This window comes from Electrophorus electricus, chromosome 1 (genome assembly GCF_041902795.1).
Source record: "Electrophorus electricus isolate QZ-2024a chromosome 1, ASM4190279v1, whole genome shotgun sequence".
Classification (NCBI taxonomy): domain Eukaryota; kingdom Metazoa; phylum Chordata; class Actinopteri; order Gymnotiformes; family Gymnotidae; genus Electrophorus; species Electrophorus electricus.
In genome coordinates this window covers 12,861,296-12,876,339 of record NC_137497.1, presented here as the reverse complement: position 1 = coordinate 12,876,339, position 15,044 = coordinate 12,861,296, and the positions used below count along the sequence as shown (strand labels likewise).

General features: G+C 39.7%; 1 protein-coding gene and 1 long non-coding RNA gene across 6 annotated transcripts; one reads left to right on the top strand and one right to left on the bottom strand.

Moving 5' to 3' along the window:
• Positions 1 to 753: 753 nt before the first annotated feature.
• Positions 754 to 9,605, bottom strand: LOC145657081 (uncharacterized). 5 transcript variants are annotated; one of them, XM_081711628.1, is made up of 6 exons: positions 9,545 to 9,605; positions 9,203 to 9,328; positions 7,057 to 7,113; positions 5,561 to 5,848; positions 5,029 to 5,319; positions 754 to 3,278 (listed from the first exon to the last, which is right to left on the bottom strand). In XM_081711628.1, the coding sequence occupies exons 3-6, from the start codon at positions 7,109 to 7,111 to the stop codon at positions 3,148 to 3,150; spliced, it is 765 nt and encodes a 254-aa protein (XP_081567754.1). In that variant the 5' UTR covers positions 7,112 to 7,113; positions 9,203 to 9,328; positions 9,545 to 9,605; the 3' UTR covers positions 754 to 3,147. The 5 variants fall into 5 exon arrangements, with proteins under 5 accessions (XP_081567754.1, XP_081567761.1, XP_081567758.1 ...); XM_081711635.1 differs by having other exon boundaries at positions 5,561 to 5,833; XM_081711632.1 differs by lacking the exon at positions 9,203 to 9,328 and having other exon boundaries at positions 9,545 to 9,604.
• A 252-nt stretch (positions 9,606 to 9,857) lies between these two features.
• LOC145657085 (uncharacterized) lies at positions 9,858 to 15,038 on the top strand. The gene is made up of 3 exons (XR_014122948.1): positions 9,858 to 10,329; positions 13,682 to 13,744; positions 14,948 to 15,038. It is a non-coding gene; the product is annotated as an uncharacterized LOC145657085 (long non-coding RNA).
• Positions 15,039 to 15,044: the final 6 nt, after the last annotated feature.

The following is a 15,044-nucleotide window of genomic DNA, read 5'->3' as shown; positions in this document are numbered from 1 at the left end:
AGTCAGCATCGCTGGCTAAAGCAATGTCTTCATAAAGGCCCATTTCATGTGAACTTGTTTCTTTCTTTTTTTAAATTAAATCTGGCAGACAACCTTAATAATCATGGCTTTTACACTTTGACCAGGTGGCTAAATTTACTAGGTTAGCTAGCTACCCTGAATCATCAAGAATTGATTCAGAAAACAATCAGAAGAGATTATTCATTTCATTTTGATTGGAACATGTCAGAATAAAATAGCCAAGTAAAGCAGCTAGCTAGGTTAGGTAGGTAACCACTCAAAGTAGCTAACCTTAGCTAGATATTGGTCGTAATGCACTCTTAACTAGTTACACTAGCTAGCAGCTGTGATAAACAAATATTGACAATCGTAGATTTTAGATTCCTTAAAGCAACTATTCTATATTTTGATGACATCTTTGCATGTTCTGGGTCTTCATTTTTACATATGCAGAGCACTAGTGCAGTGAGGAACAAGGTGCATCAAAAATTCTGGTTGTTTAACTTGCCAAGGTTTTAGGATTTGACTTTTAATACAAGCAAAAATTTTGATGCGGAAGAAAGAGGCATGTCTTGCTTTGGAGAGGCAAATTCTTGCTCTTTTAGAAGTATTTCTTGTATATTATTGGTATTACAGCTTTTTTGATGTACAGCAATGACAAAGACCTATTAATGAATAACCAGCTAGAATTTGCTTTAAAATGTGATTGGCTTTGAATAAGAGCACCTGCCAAATGCTGTAAAGGTTAAGATGTTCTTGGAATGTATCCTGGACACTGATGTAAACTGTCTAAAATGTATCGGGATATTCTGCTTTGTTCAGTATTGAAGTGTCTGCAAATTGTTTTTAACTTATTAGCTGTCCAAAAAAATAAACAAAAATAAAAAATGGAAAAACATACTGCAGCATGTAGGAACATCTTTAATGGGTATGTTAGTATTTATTCCAGATCTGAATCCACATATTTAACCAAGCATGGATAACTGTACAAAGGAAAGCATTGCAGAACAGACTGAAAACTGTCAAAATATACCAACGTTCAGGCAAGCTGGCGGAAGAGAAACTGTCACATACAGTGATACAGTGAACCAGTGGATGATGCCAGAAAGAGTTAGGCAACTGGATTTTAAAAAGTCTACAAAAATGAATGTAAAACTTCACATTTGAAGCTTTGAAAAGCTAATACGATTGAAGACAGCTCCATATGGTACGGTTTTGATCATCACGGACTAAAATAAACCTAATTTTAAAACCGAACCTAAAATAAACCTAAGTTATCAGGAGACATTTTCTGTTTAGAGAGAAAAAAGTGCCTCTTTTGAATAAATAAGATTAAATTAGATAGAAAAGGGACTCATTGTATACACCAAAAATTGAATAATTAAACATTTGAATGCAAAGAGAGAAAAAAGTGAAGGTGTCGTAATAAATCCTCACTGGCTGCACAGATCAGGATTCTCAGAACTGGGGCGAGAACGTTTTGGGTGCAGCCCTACACCTGTAAGTGCACCACGGTCTGCTCCTTTTGTGAAGTACAGCCTTGGAATACGTTCACTGCGTGTGCTCCTGATATCTACATGCACAACAGCCTAACGTGGTCTGAGCAAGGTGGGTCACGCGTATGTAAGTGCATCATACAAGGATGTTGTAAGGAATCGTCAGGACACAGGTAAGTGTGGATCCAAATGCAAGAGTTTATTTTCAGTACAGGCAGGAAGGACTTGTGAGGCAAAATAGAAGGGTAGTCATAAACAGGAGTGGAATGGTGAAGGGGAGAGTCAAGGGCAGTCCAAGTCCAAACCAGAAGGTAGAATCCGAGGTTGTGTAAGGGGCTAAGAGTGAGGTGGTGTTTAGGGGGAAAGCAACAGAAACAAGAAACGCTCGGTATGCATGAGAATGCAATACTTCGCGAGGATACTATGGGAAAAGGGAGGTTATAAAAGAAACTAAAATGAGAGACTGGTGTAATTAATCAGTAATCAGGCGACAGTGATCTACGTTTGGGCAGAGAAAGGCTAGTGGGTAGGACTGACGCCGTTACAGATATACAAAAAGATTAGCGCTTGTATGCCTCGGTTGTGGTTCTCTTCAAAACTGTACTATTACTGAACCAATTATATCTTAAATGACATTTTATAGCATTACTAACTGTGTTGTGAAGTGTCCTGGTGAATTTCTGCCTAAATCAATGCTCATTACATATCTGAAAGTAAGACGATGAGTTTCTGAATTTCTTTGGCTCGCAGCATGCTGTCTAGTTTTAAGGATCTTTTGGTCTACTTCACTTTGTCTCGCAGGTCCTATTTATTTTCTCGTTAATAATAAAAACCTTCATTTAAAAACTGCATTTTGTGTTTTAATATTGGACAAAGATAACAAGTAAATTTGTTTAATGATCTGAAACATTTGTCACAAGTGGCATGAAGCAGGCCAAATGACATGAGGCCTGTTTCCATAATACAATGCTTTGAAATTAATGCAGCATTACAGCATTGGGAAAACCAACCACAACAACTGACCATAATCACCAAGACCACATGGGAGACTATTGAAATTATAACCTGAGCAATAAGGGAGACTCTTGAAATTATAACCTGAACAATAAGGGGGACTCTTAATTAAAACATGTTGACAAATGGCAACTAAAATATTTAAACTATTCAAAGATGCTCCAGACAAAATGTCCGGTTTTTCCATGAGCTAACAAAAGTATTTAATGTGCATTAAATTACATCACAGGATCTCACAGTAATGTTTACGTAAACATCTTTACATTACATTTACAGTACTGGGCAGATGCTCTTATAGTGACTGATACATATTTATCAGTATGACAGCATGTGTGCTCTCTGAGGATCAAATCTTAGTGTACCTGCTCTACCAGTTGAGCTTCAGGAGAGCTAATGTGATTACATTTTTAATCATGCATGACCGAACATACACTGATCTTTGACCCCTGAATGGGACAGAGAAAGGCAGTGCGGATACGTTTGTCTGTGTGTAAAAGAGAACGAAATAATTTATCATCTCTCAGACTCTCACGGTTATTATTGGGAGATCACCTCTGCTCTTCATCTGAGTGGTTTAGTCCATTCATATTAACTCCTCTGTTGTCATGGTTACTGTTCCATTCACTGTACTTCCTTTCTAGAGCTCCGGGATTTTTTTCCTCAGCTGCACAATCACCAGCACTGCTGCCACAAGCCCCGCCCCCGTCAGAGCCAGGAGCACCGTCAACACCGTCACTGTGGAGCTCTGATTGGGACGTGGCTGGACTTCTGCAACAGACACAGACATAAAAATGGTCAGAAATTATGAACAACTCTTTAAACAGTACAGAGTTATAATCATATGTGTATGTACCAGAGTGGTCACTGTGATGGGATTGAGAGGGATTGTGGGACAAGGGCAGTTCAGCTCCAGTTCCTTACAAAAAGATCTCAACAGCATCACTGCACAAGATCTTAACAAGTAGGTACGCATAATGTTTCACCAGTTACCATAGTAACCACTTCTACAGATTTGTGTGTGTTCTCTGGTGAGCTCAGCACCTCCCACCTGGATATCAGTATCCAATCAAATTCAATCAGGAAGTAACTAGTACAGTGATGGAGAACTGTTTAGAAATCAAACTAAAACAAATCTGGATCTTGTAGAGAGATATTGTTGTAAATGTAGAATAGCAACATACTGAGAGTTCAAAGTGAATGAACCAGTGGCGAGAATGAGCTACACAAAGGGGGGGGGGGGGTGTGTGTGTATACAACAACAACAACCACCCTGATCACCACCTGTGCTCCGTCATAACTATGATCACTGCTGAAGCTCCAGTGTCATATTAACACACAGCATAATTACTGCACCATCACTGACTACATTTACATATTAACACACAGCATAATTACTAGAGTAAACAGTGGTATTGAGGGTGAAGTATTTGTTGATTTATTGAGGGTCGTATGTAGAGGGATTGAGCTTCAGGAGCAGACAAGGCCAAACTAAAAAAAAAAAAAAAAAACCATAAGACACACTAGAAATAAAAAATTATTATTTAGTTGGTTACATTTATTTAGCGCCTTTCTCAAACTCAAGGACGCTTTACAGACAGAAATCACTCACAAACAGATGAGAAGCAGCAGCCAATTTACACACAGTGTTCTCTCTATCAGAAACTACAGACCCCTGGGGGACTGAACAGGTGTAGGAGAAGGGGAGGAGGTTTAGACCAGGACAGAGCACCAACCATCACTGGACGGACACGGACACGGACACGGACACACACACACACACACACACACAAACAAACAGTTTTAGAGTATCCAGTCATCCTAACCTCCATGTTTTTGGGAGGACCCCAGAGGAAACCCACACAGACAACACGGAAACTCCACCCAGGGAGGGACTCAAAGGCTGAGAGGCAAACATGCCAACCACTGCTGCCCAAAACAACCAACTGTCTCAACTGAACACAAACCAAATTAAGCACAATAACCCTCCCTAACTTCCAAAAACTAACAGAAGTAAAGAACTGAGCAAATAAAAAAGGTGTCAAACTCCAAACTTCCCAACTACGATTCACGCAAGACTACTACAATACACTATACACAGAATAATATTTACAACAGTGAACACATCCAGAAAGAGGTGATGCGATAACTGAGAATGATTTAACAAGCAGAGGCCCAAAACCACAACAAATACTCACTGAACAAACATAAATGTAACAAATGTAAACAAACACAAATAACCCTACCCATAACACAAACAAGGCTGTAACACCTTCAAACACAAACAATTCAAATTTTCTGACTCATCACTCAATATCTCATGATTGTTTTGGTATGAGTAAGCAGGAATCACACCAAGTGCCGTAAAACATCAGTGGCTGTCCATGTGAGTGTCCATGTGAGAATTCACCACAAAGAGTCCAGTGAAAATCAACCAGGTCCACATGCTTTATTGGAGATATGCTTAGATAAACAGGACCTCAACTCTAGGCAACATTACAATCACAGTAACCACACTTACCTTCCACAGTAACTGTGTATGTCTGAATAATCTCTTCATTCTTAATGTCTCTGATGCTGTAAACACCACTATCAGATGGAGCTGTTCCTCTCAGCTCAACAGTAGAGATTAGTGACACTCTCTGAGTGTATTCAGGTTCACACTTCAGTGAGTGTCCAGCCACTGTGCAGATCTGTCCACTAGAGGAAGCAGCTGCACCTGTGCTGTTATAAATCAACTCCACTGACTCTGATATGAGCAAATCCAGCACCAGAGGTTCACCAGGGTTAATCTGAACTGAAGAATTCCAGGCTGTGGAAAAGAATTAGAAACTTGAATGCAATATACAACTGATTTGACCATGTAACCTCAGAACTACAAATCTGATATAAACATTTAAACATTCTACAAGCTCCTTCTGTGTTTCCCCCACATATCTAATGTTTGTGAAGTTTTCTGTTCTACTTTATTTACCCCAGATAAATCAAGTTCTATCTGTCTACATTAATAATGGTTTAGTAACAATAGCTAGATAATCCACGAGGATACTTACCCTCTATCTGTAGACTCACATCACAGATGTCTTTACCATTACAAGCGCAGGTGTACCAGGTCCTCTTAGTGTAATCAACATCAGTGATGGTGAGGGAGAGATCTCCCTTCAGGTACTGATCATGGGACATGTGAAATCCCTCCTCTGACTGGCAGGATGTCTGGTTACATTGAGCCAGAATGTCAAGTTGTTTAAAGGACACAGTCCATGTGAGCAGACCAGAACACATCTGAGTGCAGGGGAGAGTAGCAGCATCATGAAGATTCACCTTTACTGAAGGAAAAAAGCCTTAAAGACACATTAAGAAAAGAGAGTTTAAAACGTTACAGTGGTGCTTGAAAGTTTGTGAACCGTTTAGAAGTTTCTATATTTCTGCAAATATTTGAACTAAAACTTCATCAGATTGTCAAACAAGTCCTGAAATTAGATAAAGAGAAACAAATGAGACCAAATATTAGACTGTAATTTATTTAGAGAGGAAAACGACCCAATATTACATATCAAGGCAATAAATATCAACTTGTAAACAATATTTATTATTTAGAATGTTATTTATTTTATCTGTCATATCCATGCATGATACAGCGCAAGTATCTATATATAATATATAATTATACATATATAAAATACATCCCACACTAAATAATCCCCTACACAATTGAACCACAGTGGCTTTTAATGAAAAAATATTAGATTGGTATTGATATCAGGCGACAATCAAATGCAAGACATCAGTATCAGATCAATAGAGAAAAACTGGTATCGTGCTCTCTCTATAAATACAGTAAAACTAAAAATAATCAACCCATTCACTCAGGCTACTTAAATATGCTTGGTTACTCAAAGATGCATTTCTAAGTAAGAGCAGAACTGACTGATACTGCTCATTAGTACGGCTGCAGGGACATCTGTGCCTTCTATGTCTGTGTCTACATGACCATTCTGGTGATCTTTTAATTAAAGGGTTCTGAAATGCAAGTCTATTAGCAAAATGACAGGAAATCTGTCCAATGAAATTTAATAATTTTATGTTTCTCATTCTGTGGGTGGGCCATTAGCAACCTATCCCTTCTCAGTGTTCTGAAAAAAAGGTTATGACATTATTAGTAAAGTATCACTGTGTTCATGTTACCTTAGCCAGCTGACTAAGAATGGGGTATATGAGTGAGACAGACACTGTAGTTATACAGTAGGTACAAGGAGCCGAGCATCCACAGTGAGTTATACAGTACAGTTCTCATGAATAGCAGCAATGCAGTAAACTTGTTTATCCATTTAAATGTTATAAAAATGGATGGCATCGTTTACGCTGTGCAGCGCAAAATGAATTATTAAAAACAACCATCAGAATGTATTAATTAATTTAATAATAATTTTATTAAATATAAAGAAGATTAAATAAAGATAAAGGTCAAGCAGGTACAATAGTCCGGTTAACACACCAAAGTCAAGGATGAAATTCTGATGACCTGAGAGAACCTGTTCTATCCACTTACCAGCTATGACTGTCAGCAGCTGTAACAGCAGAACACAGTGACACCTGCTCAGCATGTCTGAGGAGACAGGAGAACCCAGTCAGTACTGTACAGAGGAGACAGGAGAACCCAGTCAGTACTGTACAGAGGAGACAGGAGAACCCAGTCAGTACTGTACAGAGGAGACAGGAGAACCCAGTCAGTACTGTACAGAGGAGACAGGAGAACCCAGTCAGTACTGTACAGAGGAGACAGGAGAACCCAGTCAGTACTGTACAGAGGAGACAGGAGAACCCAGTCAGTACTGTACAGAGGAGACAGGAGAACCCAGTCAGTACTGTACAGAGGAGACAGGAGAACCCAGTCAGTACTGTACAGAGGAGACAGGAGAACCCAGTCAGTACTGTACAGAGGAGACAGGAGAACCCAGTCAGTACTGTACAGGTAGGAGCAGCTGAGTAAATCTCAGAGTGATCACTATTAGGAAAAAAGTCGCTTATTTACAGTACCCTGATTATACCACCTGCCATAAAAGAAACGGGACTAAAGCACCATCTATCTCACAGTAGAAACGGGACTAAACCCCACTACACCTCAGCAGCACAGTAATCCTCCTTTACCAGAGGGGGTTAGTCCAGGGTCCAGAACATCACAGTCCTGCCTGCCTGTACGTTGTGTCACTTTAGTTCCCTTATTCCCAGCAGTCATGCTGTGTTTGATATTTCTGGCAACATTAAACTACTAATCAGACGGGACTCATTTTCCAGTCGTATACGTAAAGCAACTTTACCACAAGACCTCTAGAGTGTATGACAGACTCGCACACAGGATCAGAAACCTCGGGATAAATTACAGACATGTCAGTGGCTACTGGATTTACGTATTACCATCTCACAAAAATAACCACGTGTGATGCGTAGCTTTCGTTGAAAGAAACCACAGAATATTTTTCACACATCTGCACAGAATTCTGTTATTTAATGAAACCACTTATAATAATAATGACTTGGGTTTGAATATTAGCAGGTTACATACGTGTAGGGGAATTTACTTAAAACTTCTGAGAAGTCATTTGCCTCCTCGAGCACTTCCGTGATTGGAGATAAAAGCGCCCAAACTCTGATACGTGAACCCTGGATATTCACCCGGGATTTAAAAACCCCTGAGATTACAGCAAACAACCGTTTATAGCAGGAAAAAGGTGCAAGAATTCTTGCTGACGCTGCAGTAGGTAAAATGACTGACATGGCGAGAGTAAAATCACTGAGGAACGAGGGAAATGATTACATCACCGCACCTCGCCATGTCAAATGAATCCTGTCTGAATATTCTTAACACATATGAGGTTCTGAACCCCGGTTCTGGGGACCCACCGCCCTGCACAGTTTTCCATCTGATCCAGCTCATGAAAGACTTGATGACCCAGAAAACCTGAAACTGTCTGCCAGCGGGTGCACTGTTACCAGCCTTATATGTCATGACAAACACGGAAATAAACCTGAAACAGTTTTTCTTTGGGCTGATAAGATGTTCCTGGCAACATGCAGAATCAATTAGTCTGTAATGCACCTATAAAACAGGAGTACTGTAAGGGTCAGTAATTTGCGGACTGTCCCCTTAAGTTACGTTTACGTAAAAGGCGTGTGCACGTAGCCCACGCGAAAGAGCTGGTTTTGTACTGTGCGTGACGGACGTTGCTGGACCCAGATCTTCATTTATCGTTATTTACTTATTTAGTAACGCGTTATGAGCTGTGGATGTTTTTACAACTCATGTATGAGCTGTCTACAATACTCCAGGAGCGAGCCTGTGTCACGTGGTGAATAAACCAGCAAGTTTACTACTAAACTGAGTGATTCTGGTCCGCATCTCCTCCACGTGCTTCACAGGCTTCTCTCTACCAGTTCCAAAGATCTGCTCATCTGGGTTGGAGCATAATTTAAACAGGACTAACTCCAAGCGTTACAGTATGTACTAAAGTAGACAGTTACTGTAGGTGCAAGGCAGGTGTTCTTAATAAAGTGACCGGTTAGTTTATGTAGAAACATTCGCACTTTTGGTCAATATAGCACGTGGATGTTCACAAGCGTTTGTGTTATAACTCGTTGGTGCACAAGTGGAGAATGAAGCGTCTGAGACACACGGGGCTGGTTGTTCCGATACTCACAAGTCCATGATTCATGGAGAGGAGCCGAAGCGCCACAACAAGCAGCTACTCGCGTCTCCTCTCAGCTTCTCACACAAGCGCGATAATGTTTGTTAAGACTCTGGTCTGGTGCAGGAGCTAAAGTCCCTAAATGAACACATGAACCCGTTCAACAGTCCGCGAGAACAATCAGAGTTCTTAGCAGACATGCAAACTTTAAAACAGCTGCACTAAATATTACATATTAACTTATTATCTATGCAGTTGGCTAGTTGCGTTCATAAATCAGACTTTCTGGCAGCTAGCGCGCATATTTGGACGGTAATCAGAAGTACATCGACATATAAACACTTTTAAACTCACCGCTAAATGTCGAACTTGAACCTGAACCTTGGCGCGTGATTCAAACATGAAACACGCTCGCGCTTCATTCGTTCTACAATGATCACGTGACCACAGAGCCGGAAATGGGAAAAAGCGTTCTGAAGTTTGAACACTTAACTTTTGCCGTCAAATAAGGTAGAATATTTTATAAGAACGCTATTATAATAATTATTTATAATTCTTTAATTTATAAAGTCATAAATTGATGGCAGTTTAATGATAAGCTGTTCACAATTTAGAACTTAAATTTAAAATATATAAAATAGTTTTGCTCTTAAATATGACTTAGTAAGATGTGTTCTGGGTGCATTCTAAATGTATTCTGAATATATTACTGTTTTATGTATTGTAATAGAATACATCACATTATTCAGCCATCAAAGTATCCTGCCCTGGATGTATGTACCCACATCAGCAATGAGATTTTGAAGACATGCACACGTTTTAAAAGCTGGAAATAAATAAATAGATAACTAACCAACTACCTAAACAAATAAAGATCTGTCAACCAGATGCACAAAGCACTTTGAAGTTTTGGCCACCAGATGCCGCTATTGTGTACTGTGTCATGAAGCTGTGAGTAATGAACTTTTTTGTTTGGTACAGTTAGGAAAAAGGGTCAGTGCGTTTGCTATCACTACTTAACACAAACGTTTGTGAACATCCACGTACTACGTTGCTGTATTGACCAATTTTTGTTGAGCGTTTATTTGCTAATTTCCGTAATTATTCAATTGGTTGATTTGCAACTGAAGCCTCTGAGGGTAAGAGAAATATTAATATTGGTATTTTTTTCGCGTTGAGTTTTTTCCGCCGCTTGTGGTGACGTTAATAGGTGACTGCATTAATCGGTCATACTTATGTTGAATCGGTTTTCGTTGTTTGTGATTTGCTTCTGTTATTTCGCGATTGCTTTCTTTTGTGCAGGGATATACGTTTTTGTTTTTTTTTAAATTAAGTGTCATTTGTTGTATTTACTAATCTGTGAATCATTCGGGTCATTAATCATGAGAGGGTTTAAAAGGATTTATTACTATCAACATAGTACTAGACACATTTCTGGAGGCACCGCGCTAATTTGCATTGATCTAACACGAAATTTCTGAGATGTGCTCCCTCTGAATGATTTCATTAGGGCGCCTTTAGGCAGAGGTTACACGCGGGTTTAATTTTTGAAACATTTTGAATCAAGTTTCAGGTTGAAAGGCGACATCTGTAACGGTGAGTTTAAGATTTTTTATATAGATGTACTTCTGATTACCGTCCAGATATGCGCGCTAGCTGTCAGAAAGTGATTTATGAACATAACGGCTCAGCAATATAGGACGGAAAAAGTATCCATCTGCATAGATAATAAATTAATATGTAATATTTAGTGAAGCTGCCAGGAACGGCAAGGGTGATGCTTTCTATAAGGTAACAGTTCATATAAAATATTAATAGATACACTTGATCATCTTACTGAACTGGGCGGCTGAACCTGAGCTTACGCGCAATCGGCGACCTGCCTCCAAACGTCTCTCCGTGTCTGTGTCTCCGCCTCGGCCGCTGTACTCGAACAGAAAGCTGAAGTCAAACTCGGGTTCCCATTTCGGGTCGGCGTGGCTTAGACTGCGTGGATACGGCTGCCTATCCTCTGCTCGGAGAGGAACAGGGGCGCTCGCATCCTGCGCAGTCACACCGCACCTCTTAACTTTCACGTGAAAAAACAAATAAACCGCACACACATTTATCCGCAAGCATACATGCTTGCCTGAGTTGAAACGGATTGGCCTGCCACTTGTGTGTCTTGGTGAATTGTAGGTTGAAAGAACCATAAAGAGAAAGATAAGGGTTTGGAGGAGAAAAAAATTTGACATTTCAAGTTCCAACATCTCTAGCGGTGAGTTTAAAAGTGTTTATATGTCGATGTACTTCTGATTACCGTCCAAATATGCGCGCTAGCTGCCAGAAAGTCTGATTTATGAACGCAACTAGGCAACTGCATAGATAATAAATTAATATGTAATGTTTAGTGCAGCTGTTTTAAAGTTTGCATGTCTGCTAAGAACTCTGGTTGTTCTCGCGGACTGTTGAACGGGTTCATGTGTTCATTTAGGGACTTTAGCTCGTGCACTGAGCGATAGTAGCTGTGCGCTTTGTTCCCTCCGCGTGCTGTTCTGCCTTCTTATGCTGCAGTTCAGTAGATGGACTGTGTGTCTCCTGCGTGCAGTTACCTCAGTAAATGCGTTTGGTAGGAGATAATGTCCATGTGGCGTACAAACCTTTATTGCTATTAAATAATAATAATAATAATAATAATAATAATATTCAAAAGCACTGTCGCACTCTGTGATTAGCCAGTGGGTTTCACTGCCTCTATTTTTTATCACACATTTTTCTCCACAATAATATTTGCGAGGTCGTTAGATAAATATCCCAAGTACGAATGTTGCTACATAAACTCACCGGTCACTTTATTAAGAACACCTGCCTTGCACCTACAGTAACTGTCTACTTTAGTACATACTGTAACACTTGGAGTTAGTCCTGTTTAAATTATGCTCCAACCCAGATGAGCAGATCTTTGGAACTGGTAGAGAGAAGCCTGTGAAGCACGTGGGGGAGATGCGGAGCAGAATCATTCAGTTTAGTAGTAAACTTGCTGGTTTATTCACCAGGTGACACAGGCTCGCTCCTGGAGTATTGTAGACAGCTCAAACATGAGTTGTAAAAACATCCACAGCTCATAACGCGTTTCTAAAGAAGTAAATAACGATAAATGAAGAGCTGGGTCCGGCAACGTCCGTCACGCACAGTACAAAACCAACTCTTCCGCGTGGCCTACGTGCACACGCCTTTTACGTAAACGTAACTTAAGGGGACAGTCCGCAAATTACTGACCGTTACAATACTCCTGTTTTATAGGTGCATTACAGACTAATTGATTCTGCATGTTGCCAGGAACAGTTTATCAGCCCAAAGAAAAACTGTTTCGGGTTTATTTCCGTGTTTGTCATGAATATTTAAGGCTGGTAACAGTGCATCCACTGGCGGACAGCTTCAGGTTTTCTGGATCATCAAGTCTTTCATGAGCTGGATCAGATGGGAAACTGTGCAGGGCGGTGCGTCCCCAGAACCAAGGTTCAGAACCTCATGTGTTAAAACCTTTCGGACAGGATTCATTTGACATGGCGAGGTGTGGTAATGTAATTATTTTCCTCGTTCCTCAGTGATTTTACTCTCGCCATGTCCGTCATTTTACCTACTGCAGTGTCAGTAATAATTATTGCGCCTTTTTCCTGCTCTAAATGGCTGTTTGCTGTAATCTCGGGTTTTTAATCCCGGGCGATTATCCAGGGTTCACATATCTGAGTTTGGGCGCTTTTTTCTCCAATCTCGGAAGTGCTCGAATAGGCAAATGACTTCTCAGAGGTTTTAAGTAAATTCCCCTACACATATGTAACCTGCTAATGTTCAAACCCAAGTCATTACTATAAGTGGTTTCATTAAATAACAGAATTCTGTGCAGATGTGTGAAAAATATTTAGTGGTTGCGACCAACGAAGGCTATGTATCACACGTGGATGTTTTAGTGAGACAGTAATACGTAAATCCAGTAGCCACTGACATGTCTGTAATTTAGCCTGAAGTTTCTGATCCTGTGTGAGTCTGTCATACACTCCAGAGGTCTTGTGGTAAAGTTGCTATACGTACATATGACTGGAAAATTAGTCCCGTCTGATTAGTATTTTAATGTTGCCAGAAATATTAATCACAGCATGACTGCTGGGAATAAGGGAGCTGAACAGTGACACAACGTACTGGCAGACAGGACTGTGATGTTCTGGACCCTGGATTAACCCCCTCTGGTAAAGGAGGATTACTGTGCTGCTGAGGTGTAGTGGGGTTTAGTCCTGTTTATTTTATGCCAGGTGCTGTAATCAGGGTACGGTAAATAAGTGACTTTTTTCCTAATAGTGATCACTCTGCTCCTACCTGTACAGTACTGACTGGGGTTGTCCTGTCTCCTCTGTACAGTACTGACTGGGTCCTCCTGTCTCCTCTGTACAGTACTGACTGGGTTCTCCTGTCTCCTCTCTACAGTACTCACTGGGTTCTCTTTTGTCTCCTCAGTCATGCTGTCCTGCAGCAGGTGTCACTGTGTTCTGCTGTTACAGCTGCTGACAGTCATAGCTGGTAAGTGGACAGAACAGGTTCCCTCAGGTCATCAGAATTTCATCCATGACTTTGGTGTTTTAACCAGATTATTGTACCTGCTTGACCTTTATCTTTATTTAATCTTCTTTATATTTAATAAAATTATTATTAAATTAAGTAATAAATTCTGATGGTTGTTTTTAATAATTCATTTTGCGCTGCACAGCATAAACAATATTATCCATTTTTTTAACATTTAAAAGGATTGTAAACATATTTATTGCATTGCTGCTATTCATGAGAACTGTACTGTATAACTCACTGTGGATGCTCAGCTCGTCGTACCTACTGTATAACTACAGTGTCTGTCTCACTCATAGACCCCATTCATAGTCAGCTGGCTAAGGTAGCATGAACACAGTGATCCTTTACTAATAATGTCGTAACCTTTTTTTCAGAACACTGAGAAGGGATAGGTTGCTAATGGCCCGCCCCCAGAGTGACAAAATTAATCAATTTCATTGGACAGATTTCCTGTCACTTTGCTAATAGACTTGCATTTCAGAACCATTTAATTAAAAGCTCACCAGAATGGTCATGTAGACACAGACATAGAAGGCACAGATGTCCCTGCAGTCGTACGAATGAGCAGTATCAGTCAGTTCTGCTCTTACATAGAAATGCATATTTGAGTAACCAAGAATATTTAAGTAGTCTGAGTGAATGGTTGATTATTTTTAGTTTTACTGTATTTATAGAGAGAGCATGATACCAGTTTTTCTCTACTGATCTGATACTGATGTCTTGCATTTGATTGTCGCCTGATGTAAATACCAATCTGATATTTTTTCATTAAAAGCCACTGTGGTTCAGTTGTGTAGGGGATTATTTAGTGTGGGATGTATTTTATATATGTATAATTATATATTATATATAGATACTTGCGCTGTAACATGCATGGATATGACAGATAAAATAAATAACATTCTAAATAATAAATATTGTTTACAAGTTGATATTTATTGCCTTGATATGAAACATTTTCCTCTATAAATAAATGACAGTATTATTTTGTTTCATTTGTTTGATTTGTTTCTCTTTATCTACTTTCAGGACCTTTTTGACAATCTGATGAAGTTTTAGTTCATATATATGTAGAAATATAGAAACTTCTAAAGAGTTCCTAAACTTTCAAGCACCACTGTAACGTTTTATACTCTCTTTTCTTAATGTGTCTTTCAGGTTCTTTTCCTTCAGTAAAGGTGAATCTTCATGATGATGCTACTCTCCCCTGCACTCAGACATGTTCTGGTCTGGTCACATGGACTTTATATGATAA

What these genes read in the sequence shown, in the direction of transcription:
- LOC145657081 (XM_081711625.1), bottom strand. Translation starts at nt 8,514, where the DNA reads ATGACATATAAGGCTGGTAACAGTGCACCCGCTGGCAGACAGTTTCAG. An exon ending in ATGGAAAACTGTGCAGGGCG is followed by an intron (nt 7,114 to 8,408) that starts GTGGGTCCCCAG and finishes CTGTCTCCTCAG; the next exon opens with ACATGCTGAGCAGGTGTCAC. An exon ending in GCTGCTGACAGTCATAGCTG is followed by an intron (nt 5,849 to 7,056) that starts GTAAGTGGATAG and finishes TGTGTCTTTAAG; the next exon opens with GCTTTTTTCCTTCAGTAAAG.